A 22238-nucleotide genomic window follows, 5' to 3' on the forward strand; every position below is an offset into this window, starting at 1 on the left:
ATATTAGACTTTCTTTCAAATGTTTTATAAAATTGTGATGCATGTTTCAAACTCTTTGTACTTTACATGGATGGGGTGTAATGTATTATTCAGCTCTCCATTTCTCTCTCTGTTTCTTCTTTAGCAGATCACTTCTAGTTTAGATATGTAATCTTTCCCATCACTTTTCTTCTATGATAGCTGAAGCTACATTCATGATATGACGTGGACTGACCATTTGAAATGCATGATATATGATAGATGAGAAACGAAGGTACAGGTTTGTAACCAAAAAAGGTTGATGTACCACATAAACATTGTCACGATGTCATTCACCCCCAAACCGTACAGTCCATATCAGACATCCCACCCTGCAAATACTCATTTCAGGGAGGTAGCTCTTTAGCGATTTAGTGGTATTTTATTTTACAAGTTAAAATAAAATATGAAATAAATAAAGATATACATACATATATACATAATTTCAAATACAAACAAAATAAATGCATAGTTTTCAACTGACAGTTTACAAAATATAAACAGAATATCCATCTTTCTTGAGGTCAAACCACATGAAAGCCATATATGGCAGCAACATGACAATACGTTAAAAAAGGTTCAAGTTTTCCAGGTTTGATAAAGTCTGACAAATCCTTCTAGATATTTCCAAGGATCACAGAGATGTAGCTCGATGATGACACTGTTTGTCATTGAATTACTTTCAGTACAAATGTCTCAAAAAAGGTCTTTTCCACATGGTCGCACCAGGTGATATTTTGTAAAACGAACAGATTTAGACAAATTTCCCTAGTAGAACTATTAATGCAAATGCTTTGCAGTTTTGATCAATGTAAAACACTTTGTGAAATTATGGCAAATATAGCCAAATTTAAATATAAAAAGGTTTATAGAAACTTTACAAATTAATAGGATTTTCAGAAGAAAGTCTGTGTCACGTCATCAACCCGTCAGCCCTCACAGCAACAATCAGCAGGTTTTCTGACACTTTTTATTTCTTTCAGGAGAGAGAAAAGAAAATCTGGTGAGGTAATAACCCCTTTTAGCTGTTATAATATAAGTGATAGCAGCAACTAACTTGTGTTGAGGATGTACCACAACATTAACTGTAACTATAAAGGGCTTAAAAGCATAAAGTGTCCTTCTTTAATTTATTTAATTGTAAGTGTTGGCAAATTGCTGATGTATAAGAAGAATAAAACACCTTGGGGTATGATGTGAATTCTTCAGGGTGTAAAATGTCCAAAATGATCCCCACTCACTATATTTGTTTTGGTGTCCTGCATGACCAGAAAGTAGCAGTAACAAGTTTATTTGTGTGTAAGCTACACACTCGTATCCAACTGGACAATCCATCTTGATTTTTTAAAATGTTGATTATACTGTTTATTTAATAATTATTTGGTGATTAGGCATTTTCTCCTGCAGGGTTTCATAAAAGAAAGTTTCACCCTGTGTATTAGCTTCTCTCATTAGCCTTATGCTACGATCTCTTACTCTGTGATGTTCACCATGACTGGTTGATACTCCTCATTTCTGACTGATTGAGTCTCTGTGGCTTTATAATCTCTGTTACTCAGTGAAAAAAGTCTTTAAATCTCCGAGACATTCCCTTCAATGCCTCTCCTGTTAGAGCTGCTCTCTCTGGTTCTGAGCTGCTTCTCACAGTTTTCTCATAAACCTCTTCAAGCAGACTGTGAGTCTCTGTGAGCTCTGAAAGTCTCTGTTTAAAGAGCTCCAGCTCTCTGTTCTTCTCCTCCATCTGTCTGTTGAACTCTTCCTGCATCTTCGTTTTTGAGGCCGAAATGTTTCTCTGGAGTTCAGGCAGGATGATCTTCATGAGATTTCTCTCTGTCTCCATCCTGACCTCTCCTTCATAGACTTCCCTGATCTCCTCCATCTCCTGTTGGTGCCTCTCCTCCATCTCTCTCCTCTCCCTCTCTCTCTTTTCTTTCAGTTTCTTCACCTTTTCTTCCATCTCTGTCCTTCGCTCTACCTCTCGTTTCAGCTCCTTCTCAAGTTCTCTCTTTTTCTCCTCATCCTTCTCTTCTTTCATCTTTCTCTCCAGTTCAGATGTTCGGTCATTAAGTTGTCTGATGTCTCCTTCATGCTCCTGGATCACTCCCTCCATCTTTCTCAGAGAGTCCTGCACCTCCTTTTTTATTTTTTCCTTCAGTTCCATCTCCTCTCTTGTTCTTTTCTCTTCTCTTTCCTTCAGGATCTTTGTCTCCATTGCTCTAAAGTGAGATTCTGTCTCCAGGTAGATCTCACTGCTGTAGAATTTCTCTCTGCTTCCTTCCACCATCTTCTCTATCTTCTCCAGCAGCTCTGAGACCTGAGAAGCATCTCCACTCTCCTCAATGTTGAGACAGTGAAACCTGTTCCCACATTTCTCTACAAATCTCAGGACCTCCTGGTTTCCTGCCTGGATAAACTCCTCAATGTTCTTCTTCTGAAGCTCATCAGTAACACTGAATATGATCATGGTGTTTCTCCAACATCTCTCTCCAAACATCTCCTCCATTTTCTCCAGAGTCCCTCTCTCCTCTCCTGTAGACTGCTTTACAGGTATGACCAGGAGGAAGGCGTGGGGTCCTGGAGCAGACAGACGGACACAGTGTCCCACGTCCTGTCTCAGCTTCTCCAGAGAGAGTCCAGGAGAGAACCAGTCAGGAGTGTCCACCACAGTCACCTTCCTCCCAGCCACCTCCCCCTGTGTGCTCTCACTCTGCTGGGTGGATGTAGATGTATTTGTAGATGTAGCAGCCTGGTTCCTCTCCTCTCTGCCCAGGATGGTGTTTCTGGCTGCACTCTTCCCAGACCCCGTCCTCCCCAGCAGCACCAGCCTCAGTTCTGCTACAGGAACCGACACTGGAGAATGTGGACTAGACGATTCTCCACCCACTGAAAATGAACAAGAATGAATCATTTAATACAGAATCACTCCTGCATTATGGCGATGATGCTGTTCTCTGGAGTATGGTGGTGGATCTATTCATGATGAAATCTGGATAGATTAAATCAAATGATACATTTAAGTGTCTAAATCCTCCTGCTGCCTCTCTTCATAGTCGTCTCTTTTACCAAAACTAGAGTTGAGTTACACACTGAATACACAACAAGAATCATTAATCACTTACATGTTGGACGTCTTCCCTCCATACTGTTTCTTCTCCTGATTGGTGGTGCAGAGTCCTGAGTCGCTCCACTCACTAGGAAACATCAGAACCAGTCAGAATGAGAGAGAAAGTCTTCAGAAGGTATAGTTAGACAGATGATATCATTAAAGTTCTGTTTTATACACTATAACTAACCACTTTCACTGTTTAAATGACACTTCCTTACAATATCTGAAGAGTTGCAGCATTAAGTATCATTACAGTATATTTCAAGTACTTACATACGAGTTATTAAGTGTAGATTTACTATCTGGAAATACTGACCTTCTGTGAAGATTTTAACTGCTTAATTTAATGAAGTACTCACTATCTGGAGGTAACCACTCCCTGCTGTTTCTTCTTCTGATGGGGGCTGATGACTCTGGATATGTCTGTTCCTGCAGCTGCTTTGTTTTCTCCTCTAGAAGTCTGTCTTTCTCCTGAAGCTGTTTGTCTCTGTCCATTAGCTGTGTCTCTCCCACAGTTAGAAGACTCTCTTTCTCTTCAAGATGTTTGTTTTTTTCTGCTAACTCAGTTTTCTGTTGTTCCAGTACGATCATCTTGTCCTGTAGTTGTCTCTCCTTGTCCTGCAGCTCCTGTCCCAGTGTCTCCAGTTTATTTTTACTGGTTTCCAGTTCCTTCCCCATGTTCTCCAGTTGTCTCTCTTTGTCCTTTATCTGTGTCTGATTCTCTTCTAATCTCTTACTTGTTTTTCCCAATTCCTCTTTTACCTCTCTGAGCAGTGTCTCCTTCTCTTCCAGTGTCTTGTCCTTCACCTGCAGTGTTTGTGTATTTTCTGCCAGAAGTCTGTCTTTCTCCTGAAGCTGTTTGTCTCTTTCTACTAGTTCATTTTTACTGGTTTCCAGTTCATTCACCAAACTCTCCAGTTGTCTCTCTTTCTCCTGAATCTGTTTGTCTTTTTCCATCAATTTTTGTTTAAATTCTTTTTTTAACTCCATGACCTGTTTGTCCTTCTCTTCCAGTGTCATCTGAAATGTTTGTGTATTTTCTGTCAGAAGTCTGTGTTTCTCCTGAAGCTGTTTGTCTCTTTCCATTAGCTGTGTCTCTCTCTCAGTTAGAAGCCTCTCTTTCTCTTCAAGATGTTGTTTTGTTTCTGCTAACTCAGTTTTCTGTTGTTCCAGTACGATCATCTTGTCCTGTAGTTGTCTCTCCTTGTCCTGCAGCTCCTGTCCCAGTGTCTCCAGTTTATTTTTACTGGTTTCCAGTTCTTTATCTGTGTTCTTCAGCTGTGTTTCTTTCTCACCCAGCAGTTTCTTCATATTCTCCAGTTCTGAGATTTTCTCCTTAATCTGTTCAGTGGCATTTTGAAGTTTTTTATTTGTGTCCATTAACGCTTCACCTCTCTCAGAAAGAGTCTTCTCATTCGTCTCTAAACGTTCTTTTAGAACCGTCAGCTGTTCATTTTTCTCCTTTAATTCTTTTTCCTTCTCCACAAATCTTCTCTCCTTTTCCTCCACTTGTGTTCGTGCCTCCTGTATCTGTGTGTCTTTCAGTTTCAGTTGTTGATCTCTCTCCTGTAGAGCTCTGTCTCTCTCCTGTAGAGCTCTGTCTCTCTCCTGTAGAGCTCTGTCTCTTTCCTGTAGAGCTTCAGTCGACTTCTTTAGTTTTCTATTTGTATCTTTGAGTAGTGTTTCTTTCTCCTCCATGATTTTCCTTCTGTTTCTCAGTTCTGTGTCTTTATCCTCTATTTCTCTTTTACACTCCTCTAGCTGTTGCTCTTTATGTTCCAGTGATTTAGACAGTTTCAGCTCAGTGTTTTTTAGCTCTTCTTCAGTTTTTTCCAGTTTTCTGATGTTTGTTTTAAATTCACGATAAATCATTTTTTCATCTATTTTATATTCTGAAATAAATAAAAGTGATAGTTATTAGTGAATAATGTGTGGAGAAAGAATGCTATTTTCAGAAAAAAATATAATAAAAAAAATCCATATAATATAATTAAAGAATGAGTTTTCTTCCTGACTCTTTACTACTATAGAGCAGATTTGCCTGAATTTATTAACAAAAATAATGAATTTGTTGGAGTGTCAGTTATTTCTTGATTTTCCTGCTGTGTGATTTCCACACCTGAAATATTCTGATTATTTATTGTAATAACAATAACCTTGAAATTCATGTTTTCTACACACAATTACACACAAAAACAATGACATGCAGTGTGAATTCTTTACACCTCGATAAACTTTCTGTACGGTGTGTAAATAATATCTTTAATAGAGAATGTGACACCTTGTGAATTTCAGACTACATGCTTACTGGAGATCTCGTTATTGAACACTTCACTGTGCAACAAATGAACAGGTGTGTTTACGTTTGTACCTCCTTCAATACTCACCAATCAGTAGAGCAGATTTCTTCATTTCCACTCTCTCATCTTCTGTCCATTCTCTGTCTCCCTGTGGAAGTGAATAAAACAGTGTGAAGGTTTTCTACATGACTCCATACTGTATGTAAATAAAGTGTTAAATACACATGAAGTGTCTCTCTGTTCAGATCACTGTGTGTGTGTGTGTGTGTGTGTGTGTGTGTGTGTGTGTGAGTCACTGAGAGTTGATATGTTCTGCCGTGATGACGTCACACAGTATCACAATAAAGTAATAATAAAGACACTGAGAGCACTGCGTGTATTTTTTTCCCCAAATCTGACAGTTTGTTTTGTTTATATTTTCTTTTGGGGTGCCATTAATTTTGCCACATAGATTTTAAGAAAAACAGTTTTTCTGTGAATGAATGAAGTTCCTGTTGTAGGGAGTCTGCACAGATCCTCGAGTTAAACTGAATACGTGTTAAACCTTTTCTGTGCCACTTTAAATGGAATTGAAGACAAAGTTTGCAGATGAACTTCAACGGGGTGAAGGTCATCATTTATTCTTACAGTTATTTACTTTATTATTTATTTTGTTCAAATTTCCACAAAGTCTTTACACGTAGCAAAAATAATAATAATAATAATAATAATAATAATAGCAAATTACTAACAAACAGTTCAACAGCTGAGTTTCTAGAACAATCAAATGTCATATTTTTTACCCGTAATACTCAAGTCTTTACCATCACTGGGGCTGTTACCATGGTAACTCATTTACCTGTCACCGGGCACTGGCCTAATTGTAACATAATTTAATAATCTTTTTAATGCTGTTACCATCAGTAAGAGATTCGTGAAATAATAATATTTTATAACAGTTTACTCACCTGATGAACCTCGAAGTCTTCATTTAGAGGAGGATGTGAGAGAAAAAATGCAAAGTAAGATTGTTGAGATGATTAAAAATGCAGTTATTTTCTGTAATGTTCTCTGTATTTGATCCTATAGTATTAGCTCTAAACGTTCTGTAGCTGTTCTCAAGAAGTCTGTTTTTATCCTGTACTGGCTTGTTTCTCTCCTCTTTCTGCTGACTTGAAAAAAAAACCTCTTCAGGCTCTTTCAGTATTAATGCTGCAAGAAACAAATTCACCAGATCACTTACTTCTATTCTGTTATAATCTCTTTCATGCACCACGATCGAGTGTGAACTCTCTAACTCACATCTCTCTCTGTAGTTATATACACTACAGTAATGTTAGCCCGTCTCAATCACTTTCAGAAGGAGTTACAGCTATGAAATCACATTCAAACAAAAACCTTCAGCTTTTCAGCTCTCAGTATCAGTGTGTAGGTCAGATTTCTGTGTCTGTATAACACTAATGACAAACTAGACTCCAGCGTGATGGACGTTCTGCAGCGATCACAGTCTGTGGTGTTCACTACACTATGCTCATGATGCTCATATATCTATGTGCTATTGCACTCTGAACACACAGCACAGTCTAATCTATTTCATCTGCACAATAAATATATTATTCATGCAGCATCAACACATCACCATCACAGAAAAGTCTTTATACTCACGTGATCGTGACCTCTGTGAAAGTAAATAATACAGTGTGAAGATTTTATGCATGAAGTCAAATGTGAATTGTTCCATGTGAAAATGTGAAAGTAACTGTTACTCTGGTTAAAACACAGCTGATGTGTGTCTTAATAAAAAAGAGGAAAACTAGACAACAATCAGTCATCACACACAGTAAATCTGTAGAATGTAGCATTGTGCTAATATACCGCTAGTTCCCCTTAAGGAACAGAAATATCTTGTGATTTATTGGAAAATACTATTTTCTGATAAACGCATGTATTTACCAATATACAGTATGTCAGTATATGTGCATTTCCCCCTGTGTATTTTAAATCTACAGTTCAATATTTAGGAGTCACACCTTATGAAAATAATCCAAAAAGGTGAAATGGTCCTTGGATATTCGCACAAAAGACCCCTGTTTAATCCAGAGGAATCCTGGGAAATTTGGTGATTTTATTGGTGTATGATTGTGAATAAGATTCTGATGGAGTCTGGCAGTGGTGTGTGTTATATGTTACATGTTTGTTGTGTCTTTTACTCGACATGGTAAACGTCTCTGCTACGTTATTGCAGTGCAGTGGGGTTATGCACAGGAGCATTGTGGGAAAGAAGCTGGCTGATGGAAGTGGAATCTCACTGACTGATCAGAGTCCTTCACGTAAACATCATCTGAAAATGCTTTTTATCTTTCTATTTCATCCCTGGATTCAAATGTAATACATGTGATAAGTTTATAAAACATCAGCCGCTACCGTTAGTGTGAAGTCGAGTTATTTACTTACCCATGCTGAAGGTGTCGTGTAAAACAACAGAGAGAAATGTAATGTTAGATAAAATACAGAGAGAAAAACTTATGATTTACAGTCAGAATCGCTGCTAAACAATCTTCACTCTGTGCTTTCAGTACAAAGATGTTCAGCTACAATTTTAATATTTTTATCAAACATAACAGCAGATAATTTCCTCTCTGATGGAGAAATGTCTCTGATTGTTTCAGTTTAAACTGATATCGAGCCCGTCTCTGATTAGTAGATAAACAAACTTACTGAAATGATGAATCACGATTTAATTCATATTTGTACAAGCTGCTGCGTTTAGGCCCTTGTGCAGGTGTGTAGCAGAGTGAAAAACAGACGTACTGTTTATTCAACTAAAATGAACTTCACTCCACATTAGCACACTGTATACTGAACCTCATACTGAATACTGACTGTGTGTTTCATGTACTGAGATGAGAAGCACAGATGATGATGTTGAGTTTATGCAGTGTGGAGATCAGGAACACTTACACATCAATACTGTAATCTCCTCTGTTCTGTCTCCATCAGTGACCTGACACAGGTAATCTCCTTCATCTGACCCTCTACAGTCTCTCAGCTGTAAGGAGACGTTTCCTCTCTCCATCTCCTGAGTGAACAGACTCACTCTGCCCTCATAACCTCTCCCCTCTGTCACATGTCCGTTCTTATAGACACAAACACAGCGTGTCTCCTTAAACCACCGGATCTCCATGTTAACAGCACTGATTTCAGGATACAGACGACACGAGAGAGTGACAGCAGAGGGATTAAACTGCTCTGTACCCCTGGGACGAATGAGTCTAATCTCATCTGTGTAGGAAAACACACACACACACACACACACACACACACACACACACACACATACACACATACACACACACACACACACACACACACACATAAAAACGAAAGTGAGCAGCACATTTCTAGAGATGTACTTCACACTCTTCCTCATTATAATCTAACAGGTTATAGATATAACTGTAGTTCAGTTCAAAAATGACTAAACATTTAAATAATAAATACATTCCTCTCTTCTGTGGATTGTAGTCACCTGTAAAGCTCTGTAGTGTTCAGTGTGTTTTGTTTTATGGCTGTATAAATTACTCTTAGGAGCAGGGTGTCAAACTCAAATCCTGCCCAGGTCACATAAGCATTATTTGAGGACGTGAACTAAGACAAAAAAAGGAGATGCCATTCTCATCACACAACTTCTTTAGCACTTCAACGTTTTCTGCTCCACCTTTATGTAAATTAAATTGCAGCAGCTTGACAACGGAACGATTAAAACGTATCACGACATGAACCCAGCTGATTTCACGCAGTTCTCAAGGGTGTTCTCCAATCCTCCAAGCCTGAGTCATGGAACAGACTGACCAGCCCGTCCGTTATGTCCCGCGCCGTTGGTTTAGCACCAGTTGGTGAACTTTCCATTGGTGGACACAGACACAGCGTAAACAATTTCCTGCTCCGTTTTTGTCATGTCCTCCGATACGTCAAAACGCAGAGCAAAAAGCAAAATTCAGCTGATTTAATCTTTTCCCTCAAATCCGTACTGAGAGTCAGTGCTATGCTTTGAATTATTCACATTCCTTCTTCACGTGAATGATACGCTCCTCCGACATGAACTCCCAGCCTCTTCAATAATGCAGTATCCTCATCGTACCAAGACATACACAGTAGGACGTGTGGGTTTAGATTTATGGAAGGTCACCAGAAAAACATTGCACAGAGCCATACGTTGCTCTTCTTCCACCGTGTTTTGCCATCTAGCAAGTGGGCGACTGGATACTTCATCTGGACTAGCATGTCTGTTATTAATAGCTTCTACTTCATTTGTATGCTCTTTACTTTTTTCATGCTCCTCAAATTCTGGATGACTGAAATTCTTTGTCCCTGCGTAGAAGCCACTAGTTTAGTCTGCTAGATGGGGACGTGAACGGCAGATCTTACACCACATTTGACTGCGATCGTCGTCGGATTCAAGCCGTGGCATTTCTTGAAGCCACTTCTCTGAGAAAACTCTTTTCTTTCACTCGGGCTCGATCTGACGTTTCCTCTGAGGTGGCGTAACGCCAAAGAAGTTGTTTAATGTCTGTGTTTTCTGGATATTTCTCAAAGTATTACAGTTGGTCGATCCAAGACTTTTTTTATTTCTCTCGTGCATGCGCACCTGCGCACTAGTTATGTGCAGCGCTGTCTATAATGTTTAAATAATATCTTTAATAGAGAATGTGACACGTTGTGAATTTCAGACTACACGCTAACTGGAGATCTCGTTATTGAAAACTTCACTGTGCAACAAATGAACAGGTGTGTTTACTTTTGTACCTCCTTCAATACTCACCAATCAGTAGAGCAGATTTCTCCATTTCCACTCTCTCATCTTCTGTCCATTTTCTGTCTCTCTGTGGAAGTGAATAAAACAGTGTGAAGGTTTTCTACATGACTCCATACTGTATGTAAATAAAGTGTTAAATACACATGAAGTGTTTCTCTGTTCAGATCACTGTGTGTGTGTGTGTGTGTGTGTGTGTGTGTGTGTGTGTGTGTGTGTGTGTGTGAGTGTGTGTCACTGAGAGTTGATATGTTCTGCCATGATGACGTCACACAGTATCACAATAAAGTAATAATAAAGACACTGAGAGCACTGTGTGTATTTTTCTCCCCAAATCTGACAGTTTGTTTTGTTTATATTTTCTTTTGGGGTGCCATTAATTTTGTCACATAGATTTTAAGAAAAAAGTTTTTCTGTGAATGAATGAAGTTCCTGTTGTAGGGAGTCTGCACAGATCCTCGAGTTAAACTGAATACGTGTTAAACCTTTTCTGTGCCACTTTAAATGGAATTTAAGACAAAGTTTGCAGATGAACTTCAACGGGGTGAAGGTCATCATTTATTCTTACTGTTATTTACTTTATTTTTTTTTTTGTTAAAATTTCCACAAAGTCTTTACACATAGCAATAATAATAATAATAATAATAATAATAATAATAATAATAATAATAATAATAATAATAATGACACCAATAATAATAGCAAATTACTAACAAACAGTTCAACAGCTGAGTTTCTAGAACAATCAAATGTCATATTTTTTACCTGTAATAGTCCAGTTTTTACCATCACTGGGGCTGTTACCGTGGTAACTCATTTACCTGTCACCGGGCACTGGCCTAATTGTAACATAATTTAATAATCTTTTTAATGCTGTTACCATCAGTAAGAGATTCGTGAAATAATAATGTTTTATAACAGTTTACTCACCTGACGAACCCGGATCTCTTCATTTAGAGGAGGATGTGAGGGAAAAAATGCAAAGTAAGATTGTTGAGATGATTAAAAATGCAGTTATTTTCTGTAATGTTCTCTGTATTTGATCCTATAGTATTGGCTCTAAACGTGCTGTAGCTGTTCTCAAGAAGTCTGTTTTTATCCTGTACTGGCTTGTTTCTCTCCTCTTTCTGCTGACTTGAAAAAAAACCTCTTCAGGCTCTTTCAGTATTAATGCTGCAAGAAACAAATTCACCAGATCACTTACTTCTATTCTGTTATAATCTCTTTCATGCACCATGATCCAGTGTGAACTCTCTAACTCACATCTCTCTCTGTAGTTATATACACTACAGTAATGTTAGCCCGTCTCAATCACTTTCAGAAGGAGTTACTGCTATGAAATCACATTCAAACAAAAACCTTCAGCTTTTTAGCTCTCAGTATCAGTGTGTAGGTCAGATTTCTGTGTCTGTATAACACTAATGACAAACTAGACTCCAGCGTGATGGACGTTCTGCAGCGATCACAGTCTGTGGTGTTCACTACACTATGCTCATGATGCTCATATATCTATGTGCTATTGCACTCTGAACACACAGCACAGTCTAATCTATTTCATCTGCACAATAAATATATTATTCATGCAGCATCAACACATCACCATCACAGAAAAGTCTTTATACTCACGTGATGGTGCCCTCTGTGAAAGTAAATACAGTGTGAAGATTTTATGCATGAAGTCAAATGTGAATTGTTCCATGTGAAAATGTGAAAGTAACTGTTACTCTGGTTAAAACACAGCTGATGTGTGTCTTAATAAAAAAGAGGAAAACTAGACAACAATCAGTCATCACACACAGTAAATCTGTAGAATGTAGCATTGTGCTAATATACCGCTAGTTCCCCTTAAGGAACAGAAATATCTTGTGATTTATTGGAAAACACTATTTTCTGATAAACGCATGTATTTACCAATATACAGTATGTCAGTATATGTGCATTTCCCCCTGTGTATTTTAAATCTATAGTTCAATATCATATGATTTTTATTGGTGTATGATTGTGAATAAGATTCTGATGGAGTCTGGCAGTGGTGTGTGTTATATGTTACATGTTTGTTGTGTCTTTTACTCGACATGGTAAACGTCTCTGCTACGTTATTGCAGTGCAGTGGGGTTATGCACAGGAGCATTGTGGGAAAGAAGCTGGCTGATGGAAGTGGAATCTCACTGACTGATCAGAGTCCTTCACGTAAACATCATCTGAAAATGCTTTTTATCTTTCTATTTCATCCCTGGATTCAAATGTAATACATGTGATAAGTTTATAAAATATCAGCCGCTACCGTTAGTGTGAAGTCGAGTTATTTACTTACCCGTACTGAAGGTGTCGTGTAAAACAACAGAGAGAAATGTAATGTTAGATAAAATACAGAGAGAAAAACTTATGATTTACAGTCAGAATCGCTGCTAAACAATCTTCACTCTGTGCTTTCAGTACAAAGATGTTCAGCTACAATTTTAATATTTTTATCAAACATAACAACAAGTAGTGAATCATTATAAATAGTTTATATTTAAATCATTAAATTCTTCATGGAGTGTTTTCCTCCGTGCAGTAACACATATCTGTGATCAACTGTTGAATAAAACACTCCATATGAAGTGAAAATGCTGAGCATCACCATATTTTAATCCATTTCTATCTGTATCAGGGGAAAATAAAGACAAGTTCTACTCTTCCATAAATGTCCATGTCTCCATGGTTCACAGAAGTGCTGCTTTGATTTGGATCATGAGCGCTTTTCTTTTTTCTTCACACTTTCCTCTTTTCATCACTCTGCTACAGCGTAGTCTTTGTCTCATCTGTCCATCATCTACTTTTTTTTTATCAAACTGTAATGTCTGCTCCTTCGCTCTAGAAGTGTATCTGTGTGTTTATCACTCTATTGGATGAAGCCTCTGAGGTCATGCTGGTGGAGTTTTGTTCTTTGTCTCAGAACTCTACAGTCTGTCACTAATGTTTATGTTGAATTGTTTTACATGGTGTATTTTCACCCTGTTTAAAATAGTGGAGTTGATTTGATCATCAATGTGACTCTCACAGTTACTGAGTACAAGGTAAAAGAGCAAAACCGCTCACTTTCAACAAGAGCTTGTCTTTTACCTAGCGTTAGCCGGTTAGCTCGCACCGTGGCTCTGTCTGATTCTGCAGCAGTCTGATCTCCGATGTCGCAGTGTAACTGTGCTCATTCTGACTGCGCTCATTCACACAGCACACAGTCTACAGAACAAACTCGCTGCCCGATATTAGCTAGCTTTGTGTGTTGTCGTGGTTCTCAGTGCTAGATGTGGCAGTGATCTAGTCTGTTCTACTGGATGTCCAGTAACTGTAACAATCTAAAGGACACATTTAGTGTGTAGTTTAATTTCCTCTCTGATGGAGAAATGTCTCTGATTGTTTCAGTTTAAACTGATATCGAGCCCGTCTCTGATTATTAGCTCCATTACATCAGATTGGTCACTAATGAGTGTGTGTGTCTTTTGTAAAGACACCTTCAGCTTTTCAGCTCTCAGTATCAGTGTGTAGGTCAGATTTCTGTGTCTGTATAACACTAATGACAAACTAGACTCCAGCGTGATGGACGTTCTGCAGCGATCACAGTCTGTGGTGTTCACTACACTATGCTCATGATGCTCATATATCTATGTGCTATTGCACTCTGAACACACAGCACAGTCTAATCTATTTCATCTGCACAATAAATATATTATTCATGCAGGATCAACACATCACCATCACAGAAAAGTCTTTATACTCACATGTTACTTCCTCCTGTGAAAGTAAATAATACAGTGTGAAGATTTTATGCATGAAGTCAAATGTGAATTGTTCCATGTGAAAATGTGAAAGTAACTGTTACTCTGGTTAAAACACAGCTGATGTGTGTCTTAATAAAAAAGAGGAAAACTAGGCAACAATCAGTCATCACACACAGCAAATCTGTAGAATGTAGCATTGTGCTAATATACCGCTAGTTCCCCTTAAGGAACAGAAATATCTTGTGATTTATTGGAAAATACTATTTTCTGATAAACGCATGTATTTACCAATATACAGTATGTCAGTATATGTGCATTTCCCCTGTGTATTTTAAATCTATAGTTCAATATTTTGTAATATATCTGTGTGCTATTGTAGTACATAAAGGAATATACAGAATATCAGATTCCCACTTCCTTTAATTAAAACACAGACGTGTATCAATGTGAAAAACTGAACAGATAACAGAATGATGTGCTTTGCTACTGCCTCGTCTATATATCGGTTACGACAGCATATGATGTGTCGCAGTAGACTTGGGAAGATGCGTGATCTCCTTATGTCTGTCTCTCTTTCACTCCCAAATCCCTCTCTCCTATTATGGAAGTTTTTATAAATGAAGGTAAGGACTTCTGTTCTCAGTTCAGTCAGGTTGTCTTTATGCTGTGTGCATTAACATGGCTTACTTCTGTTAGCTTAAAGAGACTAAATGCTAGGCCGAGTCAACTCTTCAGTGCTTCTTAAAACATGCTGTGATTGTTATGCAGAGCAAGTGATGGCAATGATTCTGTCTACAAGCACTGAAAACTGTTAAAGCTATGATTTATGTTCATGGTGAAGCGTCAGGAAATGTTCTGTTACTGTTCATTTCAGGAAGAACACAATTAGGAGTCACACCTCATGAAAATAATCCAAATAGGTGAAATGGTCCTTGGATATTCACACAGAAGACCCCTGTTTAATCCAGAGGAATCCTGGGAAATTTGGTGATTTTATTGGTGTATGATTGTGAATAAGATTCTGATGGAGTCTGGCAGTGGTGTGTGTTATATGTTACATGTTTGTTGTGTCTTTTACTCGACATGGTAAACGTCTCTGCTACGTTATTGCAGTGCAGTGGGGTTACGCACAGGAGCATTGTGGGAAAGAAGCTGGCTGATGGAAGTGGAATCTCACTGACTGATCAGAGTCCTTCACGTAAACATCATCTGAAAATGCTTTTTATCTTTCTATTTCATCCCTGGATTCAAATGTAATATATGTGATAAGTTTATAAAACATCAGCCGCTACCGTTAGTGTGAAGTCGAGTTATTTACTTACCAGTACTGAAGGTGTCGTGTAAAACAACAGAGAGAAATGTAATGTTAGATAAAATACAGAGAGAAAAACTTATGATTTACAGTCAGAATCGCTGCTAAACAATCTTCACTCTGTGCTTTCAGTACAAAGATGTTCAGCTACAATTTTAATATTTTTATCAAACATAACAACAGATAATTTCCTCTCTGATGGAGAAATGTCTCTGATTGTTTCAGTTTAAACTGATATCGAGCCCGTCTCTGATTAGTAGATAAACAAACTTACTGAAATGATGAATCACGATTTAATTCATATTTGTACAAGCTGCTGCGTTTAGGCCCTTGTGCAGGTGTGTAGCAGAGTGAAAAACAGACGTACTGTTTATTCAACTAAAATGAACTTCACTCCACATTAGCACCCTGTATACTGAACCTCATACTGAATACTGACTGTGTGTTTCATGTACTGAGATGAGAAGCACAGATGATGATGTTGAGTTCATGCAGTGTGGAGATCAGGAACACTTACACATCAGTACTGTAATCTCCTCTGTTCTGTCTCCATCAGTGACCTGACACAGGTAATGTCCTTTATCTGACCATTCACAGTCTCTCAGCTGTAAGGAGACGTTTCCTCTCTCCATCTCCTGAGTGAACAGACTCACTCTGCCCTCGTAACCTCTCCCCTCTGTCACATGTCCGTTCTTATAGACACAAACACAGCGTGTCTCCTTAAACCACCGGATCTCCATGTTAACAGCACTGATTTCAGGATACAGACGACACGAGAGAGTGAGAGCAGAGCGTTTATACTCCTCTGTACCACTGGGACCGATGAGTTTAAACTCATCTGTGTAGGAAAACACACACACACACACACACACACACACACACACACATACAGACACACACACACACAATTAGTTTACTCCAAAATAAATAATATTAACACATATATTTCTGGAAATGTAACTTACTGCGTGCAGCCGCCATCTTTATCTCTTTCTGTAGGTTCAAACTAATAAAATCCTAAACACACACAGGAAGAGAGAGTCATCCTTTTACACAACTTACCTCACACTAATACATGGTTAGAAAGCACAATTCCACAGTGTATTCTGGAGGACCAGTTTAACAGGTTACTGAGTCGTTGATGACGAACATGTACGTTAGCATGATGCTAACTCGTCTTACCTTTTCTGTTCCTCAGATATAAACAAATCTGCTGCTTTAGCTGAAGTGTGTCCACATTTCAGAGCGGCTCATATTCAGTATTTTGACCTCATTACAGTTTAAACACCGTGTGTAAAATCTCCCCCCTGTCTACACGCACAAATATATTCCTCCTGTTTTAGTCTTTACAGCCGGAAGTGTAATGGCTACTTTCACTTTCACATTCATTACAGAGAACTGAGAGAGAGCTCCGCCCCTTCACCTCTGATAACCCCGCCCCCTGTGCTCAGCATTATTAGCTTATTATTATACATGTATGTCCTGAACAACAACAACAACAACAACAACAACAACAACAATAATAATAATAATAATAATAATAATAATAATAATAATAATAATAATAAGTATTCCCCCAGGGTTAACCAAAGTTAATACCTTAAGAAACTACTTGATTCTAAGTCCAGATTCTCAGTTTGCTACGTACTGGACCCTGGTATCACATTTATAAATTTAGGATTCATGTCTTCTTCTTCATCATTATGCTGTCTGTCAGTCTTTTTTAATATTTATCATCTATCTATCTATTTATGTCTCATAATTTAATTATTTATGTATCTATCTAGCCATCCATCTATATCCAGATATTAGACATTAACATTTAAATGATTTTTCCCCCATTTAACATGTACAGAATGAGTCTCCACTGTCCGCTCTTTGAGGTAAAGCTGTTTCTTTAACTTTCCTCCACGGCTGTTGTTCTGCTCTGTACATGTGCACATGCTGCCCCCTTGTGGACGATCTAAGTGAAGTCAGCTTTACCTTGTTATAGTTGTGTATTACGAGTCGTCCAGCGGTTATTTATTATTTCTTTAAGACTGAGAGAAGTTCTTCTATATTATTTTATCGGAGCAGTTGGGTATTGCCTTTTTCTGCGTTTTATTTTTATTTTTGCCTCCTGCACCACCTGAAACCTACGACTACGAAAGAAAGGAGAAATAAAGAGAAACGTGATTTATAGGCATCTGTTTTGTATTTTTGATGTAAAAGTCTGTTGATGCTGAAAGACGACCTCTGTTCGAGTCCGACCTCACACATTATTACACACTATTACATTATGAATTAAATTTTAATAAAATGTTGAAATGACTAATAGTTGCTGCTGTTAAAATGAGTAAATAATTCATCACCACAGTTCACTTCTGTGTAGTTTGATAATGATACTGGTGATTGAATTCAGTGTGTGATATGGCTTTTCTCTGTGTATGTACTGTTATGAATATGTCTTTTTACAAAATGTCTTTTACTGGATCAATGTTATTGTAGTCTTTTATTCTGTGGGATTTCTCTATGTACTGCTCCCTATACTGTATGTATTTATTTATTTATTTATTTATTTATTTATTTATTTATTTTAAATCATGTATTTTACTGTATTAATGTTATTGTTTTATTTTTCATTCTATTGTATTTTTGTGATTTGAGTTATTAGAAATCCTCATTAATGTCACGAATGATTACTGTATTACTTATTATTTAAAGATTTGTGATAAGATGCTTTAAGGTGGTGTGAAAAAATAAAGAGTTTATAAAATGTTTTACCACACAGACTCACAGAGTGATTACTGAAGCAAAAGTGTGATATAAATCAGTGACCAGTTGCTGTATATAAACAATAGAATTGTGTTTTTACGATAAAACTAATTTTGTTAAGTCGAGATCAGGAGAAAACAACAGAAAGAAATGAATAACGCAGGGCTGCTCAGGGCTTCTGTGGAGTGTTGGATGTGGAGTTCTAATAAGGCTGTGAAGGATGTCAGTAGACCCTGCTCCATGGGATATTTTCACTGTATAAATTCTACATTCTGCCTTTGTGTTGTCTTTGTTATTAAAATTCATGTATTAGATGTATTAAAATGGAGAATGTTATCGCACGTGATTCGTCACACGCGCTCAATGCAGTCAGTGCATGGTGTGGGCGTGGCCGAGCAGTGCGGCGACAAGATTATTCTGTCTTGTACTCATTTACAACAACAACAACAACAACAACAACAACAACAATAATAATAATAATTATGATAATCATAATAATAATAACGATGAAAATAATATAATGATGATGATGATGATATGATTATTATTATTATTATTAATAATAATAATAATAATAATAGTAATAATAATGATGATGATTATAATAATAATAATAATAATAATAATAATAATAATAATAATAATAATAATAATAAATGCTATTGAGCTTTAAATAATGGTATATTTTTTTGTATGGGCCCATGCAGTAAAAAAATACATGACAATATTTATATAGTTTATTTTAATAAATATCAGAAATCTAAAAGGTGTGTGTCATACCCGACAGATGAACACTGTACAGTTGGTTATATGACTGTAAGTCATTCCCTTCAAATGCTATTGAAGTTAGAAACGTGTATAACAATGTGGTATGTAACTTTAGAGACGGTCCCTTAATTTCTGCATATCTCCGAATATCGAACCTCCAACGTCACACCGACTTTATTCCAGTGACCCAGGCTTCTTTTACTTTGAATTACACTGTATATTCCAGCGAATTTCACATTTGAAGTATATGGAAGTGTTAAACTTAAAGTTGCTGCTGAAAACATCTCAGTTAAATGAAGTATACCACAATGACTTACAACAAAAGTATCTCACTTACTATCCTGTAACACTTTGGAAGACTTTTGAAAGGATTTTATAATGCTGGGAGAGAACGGACCGGTCCGGAAGACAGAGCAGGTGATCACAGGTGCCGTTTTATATCACGTGACGCGCGCTTAATCCGGCAGGCCTGTAAATAGGCACGATGTTACGTTCCTATTATATTTATTACATATTTTGCTTGTATGTTCTCATTTGTAATTAGATAAAAGCGTCTGCTAAACGAATAAATGTAAATGTACACAAGCCTCAGATGCCGGTGACGCGCGTGAAGCTCACGCAAGCTCCCTTTAGTTTAAGGGAACAGCGGCATCGTTCGCGAAAGAGTCGGTTCTCTTGGTCGGCTCTTTGAATCGCTTTCTTGTGATATACGTTGGGAGTCGACTCGCAGAGTCGTTTTAGTGGTCAGACCGCCTAGAAGTACCGGTCAGGTTTATTTTTTTTACTTAAGAGTGTGTATTGCAGAAAGTATTGAAGGTGTATGTAGACGTTTATCAGCATCTTTTTAAAGAGCTGTTTACTTTTACAAAGGTGATTAAGTAAGGCTAAATTTGACAAATGCATTTATACTTCAGTTATTTAGAAAATATCAGAACAAAACACTTAAATACAGTATTTCTGCCTTGTTACTATACATCATTGTCGTTATGAATGGAACAGGTAAAGTCTGGTGTGTGTGTGTGTGTGTGTGTGTGTGTGTGTGTGTGATTGACACTAGGGTGAGCTCCATGTCTGAGTGGCTGAAATCTGACATTTTCATCGTATTTATGGTGGTCCTGTCACTCACAGTTATTTCCATCTTTGCGGTCTGCTGTCTTATGAGGCGCCGTCACACACACAAAACAAGACAGTACTGACGCACACACCTACACACACTTACACATACACATGAACAAACATGCCCACATGCACTTGATTGCCACTTGATTTCCTCTCTTGTTCTCTCTGTCAGGAAATTGGCAGAAATCGAGATCGTGCCTTTTGCAGGTTCAGGTAGAAACCATAAACCCAGATTCACCCTGAGGATCATCACAGAGCAGAAACATGCCTCAGAGCTTGTTCAGATGTTAACGAGCCAAATCCGCTCCACTGCAGGTCCTGCAGGCTCGACTGGCCTTGGTGTCTCTGCTGTAACTGCTGAGGTTGCCTCTACTTCTCAATATCAACTGGAGATGTACGCTTTATCTCCCTGTCACACAACAACAGACGCCGCACTCCCTATTGGAGAGCAGGTCACATCACTGGACTTGCAACCTACAAATCCTACTGAACACTTGGTGACCGCTACAGTTGAGCCAATCAGGATTACTGATAATGAAGAAAACGATTCTAGTGATAGTGAAACACTGCAGTTCTACCCTGCTTTATCATAAGACTACATACAAGACAAGTTTACTGAGTTAATAATGAACATAAATGTCTTTCTTTGCTTTATATATGCTGTGTAGGTCATGCTGTTCTGCTACGTGTTGTTTTTCAGCGAGTCAGGTGTATTCCTGTTTACTAACCACTTCTTAAATAGTAGTCTGCTCGTACGTGTGCTTGGTTTCCAAATTCATATGAACAAAGCAATGTTAATTCACTAAAAGCATCTGTTGCTAACTAGTCTACAATTTTACCATTAAAGCATAATTGAATATACTTGGTCAGATGGTGCTGGTTCATTTTTTATAACAGCAGTTCTGACATTTTAACACATTATCATTTCTGTAATAAAGAACTCGTTAAAAAAAACATGCTATGCTATTATTTAACCAAAAATTGATGAAGTTTTATTTACGGAGAGCTTCATTTAACAATAACGGAAGGAGTCTTCAGTGTCAACATTTTGTACTAAGTTTTCCAACACAGGAAAGTCGACATGGGCTTTCTCAGCCATCCTTCCACCTCGGTAGAATACCAGACTAATCTCCGCTCAGGGAGTTTATTTCTGCCTCTTGGTCATTTTTGAATGGGTGAGTCTCTGTGGCTTTATAATGTCTGTTATCTTGTGAAACAAACATTTTAAAATCTGAGACCTTCCCTTTGGTGCCTCTTCTGTTGGAGCTGCTCTCTCTGAACTACTTTTCACAGGTTTCTCATAAACTTCCTCAGACAGAGTCTCTGTGAGCTCTGAAAGTTTCTGTTTAAGAGTCTCTAGCTCTCTGTCCTTCAGAAGCTGAACTGTTCATCCATCTCTCTCCCTATTTGTTTTAGTTCCTTCACATTTTCTTCCATCTCTGTCCTTCACTGAACCTCTAGTTTCAGCTCACTCTCAAGTTCTCTTTTCTCTGTCCTTCTCTTCTTTTATCTTTCTCTCCAGTTCAGTTGTTCAGTCATTAAGTTGTCTGATGCCTCCTTGATGCACCTGTATCTTTCTCAGAGTTTTCTTCCTTTTAAAAAAATGTTTTCTGTCATTCCCGCAAAAATATTTGCTATAATTATTTATTACAAAGTAGTTTGTGCACTTTAGAAAAACTTTAGAAATACTTCTTTTTAAAGCAAAATTCCACAGTGTATTGTGGTGGATTAGTTTAACAGGTTGATGATGAACATGTACTTTTACCTGTCTTACATTTTTTGTTCCACATATAAACATATCTGCTGCTTTTGGCTGAAGTGTGTCCGCATTTCACAGCGGCTCATATTCGGTATTGACCTCATAACAGTGAGCATTTAAACATAGGCAACAAGCAAACATCTCTACAGTTCTCCTATATTTCACTGCCACACCTGTTGGTTTTGCTGAGACACCTGAGAGAAAGCCCTGAACTCTCTCATCTGCAAGCTCCGCCCCTTCATGAGTCCACCATCAGGAGAACACTGAACAACAGTGGTGTGCATGGCAGGATTGCAAGGAGAAAGTTACTGCTTTCAATAAGGAACATTGCTGCATTTGCTAGAGATCACGTGGACAAGCCAGAAGGCTGTTGGAAAAATGTTTTGTGGACTGATGAGACCAAAACAGAAATTTTTGTTTGTTTGGGGAAAGGAAAACACTGCATTCCAGCATAAGAACCTTATCCCAGCTGTGAAACATGGTGGTGGTGGTGTTATAAAGGTTTGCGCCTGTTTTGCTGCATATGGGCCAAAACGGCTTGCCATAATT

The 22238-nt window shown here is 37.8% G+C and overlaps 2 protein-coding genes across 7 annotated transcripts; one reads left to right on the plus strand and one right to left on the minus strand.

Annotated features, from left to right (window-relative positions):
• Positions 1-380: 380 nt before the first annotated feature.
• Positions 381-15737, minus strand: LOC108259947 (trichohyalin). 4 transcript variants are annotated; one of them, XM_053677013.1, is made up of 5 exons: positions 11147-15737; positions 10226-10286; positions 3484-5016; positions 3138-3209; positions 381-2901 (listed from the first exon to the last, which is right to left on the minus strand). In XM_053677013.1, the coding sequence occupies exons 2-5, from the start codon at positions 10248-10250 to the stop codon at positions 1574-1576; spliced, it is 2958 nt and encodes a 985-aa protein (XP_053532988.1). In that variant the 5' UTR covers positions 10251-10286; positions 11147-15737; the 3' UTR covers positions 381-1573. The 4 variants fall into 4 exon arrangements, with proteins under 4 accessions (XP_053532988.1, XP_053532986.1, XP_053532987.1 ...); XM_053677011.1 differs by lacking the exon at positions 11147-15737 and adding an exon at positions 10982-11020; XM_053677012.1 differs by lacking the exons at positions 10226-10286; positions 11147-15737 and adding exons at positions 5512-5572; positions 6372-8040.
• Positions 15738-18865: 3128 nt separating this feature from the next.
• si:dkey-111e8.4 (uncharacterized protein LOC793802 homolog) lies at positions 18866-20771 on the plus strand. Of its 3 annotated transcripts, XM_053677035.1 has the most exons (3): positions 18866-19228; positions 19869-20000; positions 20103-20771. In XM_053677035.1, the coding sequence occupies exons 2-3, from the start codon at positions 19879-19881 to the stop codon at positions 20521-20523; spliced, it is 543 nt and encodes a 180-aa protein (XP_053533010.1). In that variant the 5' UTR covers positions 18866-19228; positions 19869-19878; the 3' UTR covers positions 20524-20771. The 3 variants fall into 3 exon arrangements, 1 of the variants encoding a protein (XP_053533010.1); XR_008393695.1 differs by having other exon boundaries at positions 18866-19238; positions 19869-20771; XR_008393696.1 differs by lacking the exon at positions 19869-20000.
• The last annotated feature ends 1467 nt before the right edge of the window (positions 20772-22238 follow it).

This window comes from Ictalurus punctatus, chromosome 28 (assembly GCF_001660625.3).
Source record: "Ictalurus punctatus breed USDA103 chromosome 28, Coco_2.0, whole genome shotgun sequence".
In the NCBI taxonomy this organism is placed as follows: domain Eukaryota; kingdom Metazoa; phylum Chordata; class Actinopteri; order Siluriformes; family Ictaluridae; genus Ictalurus; species Ictalurus punctatus.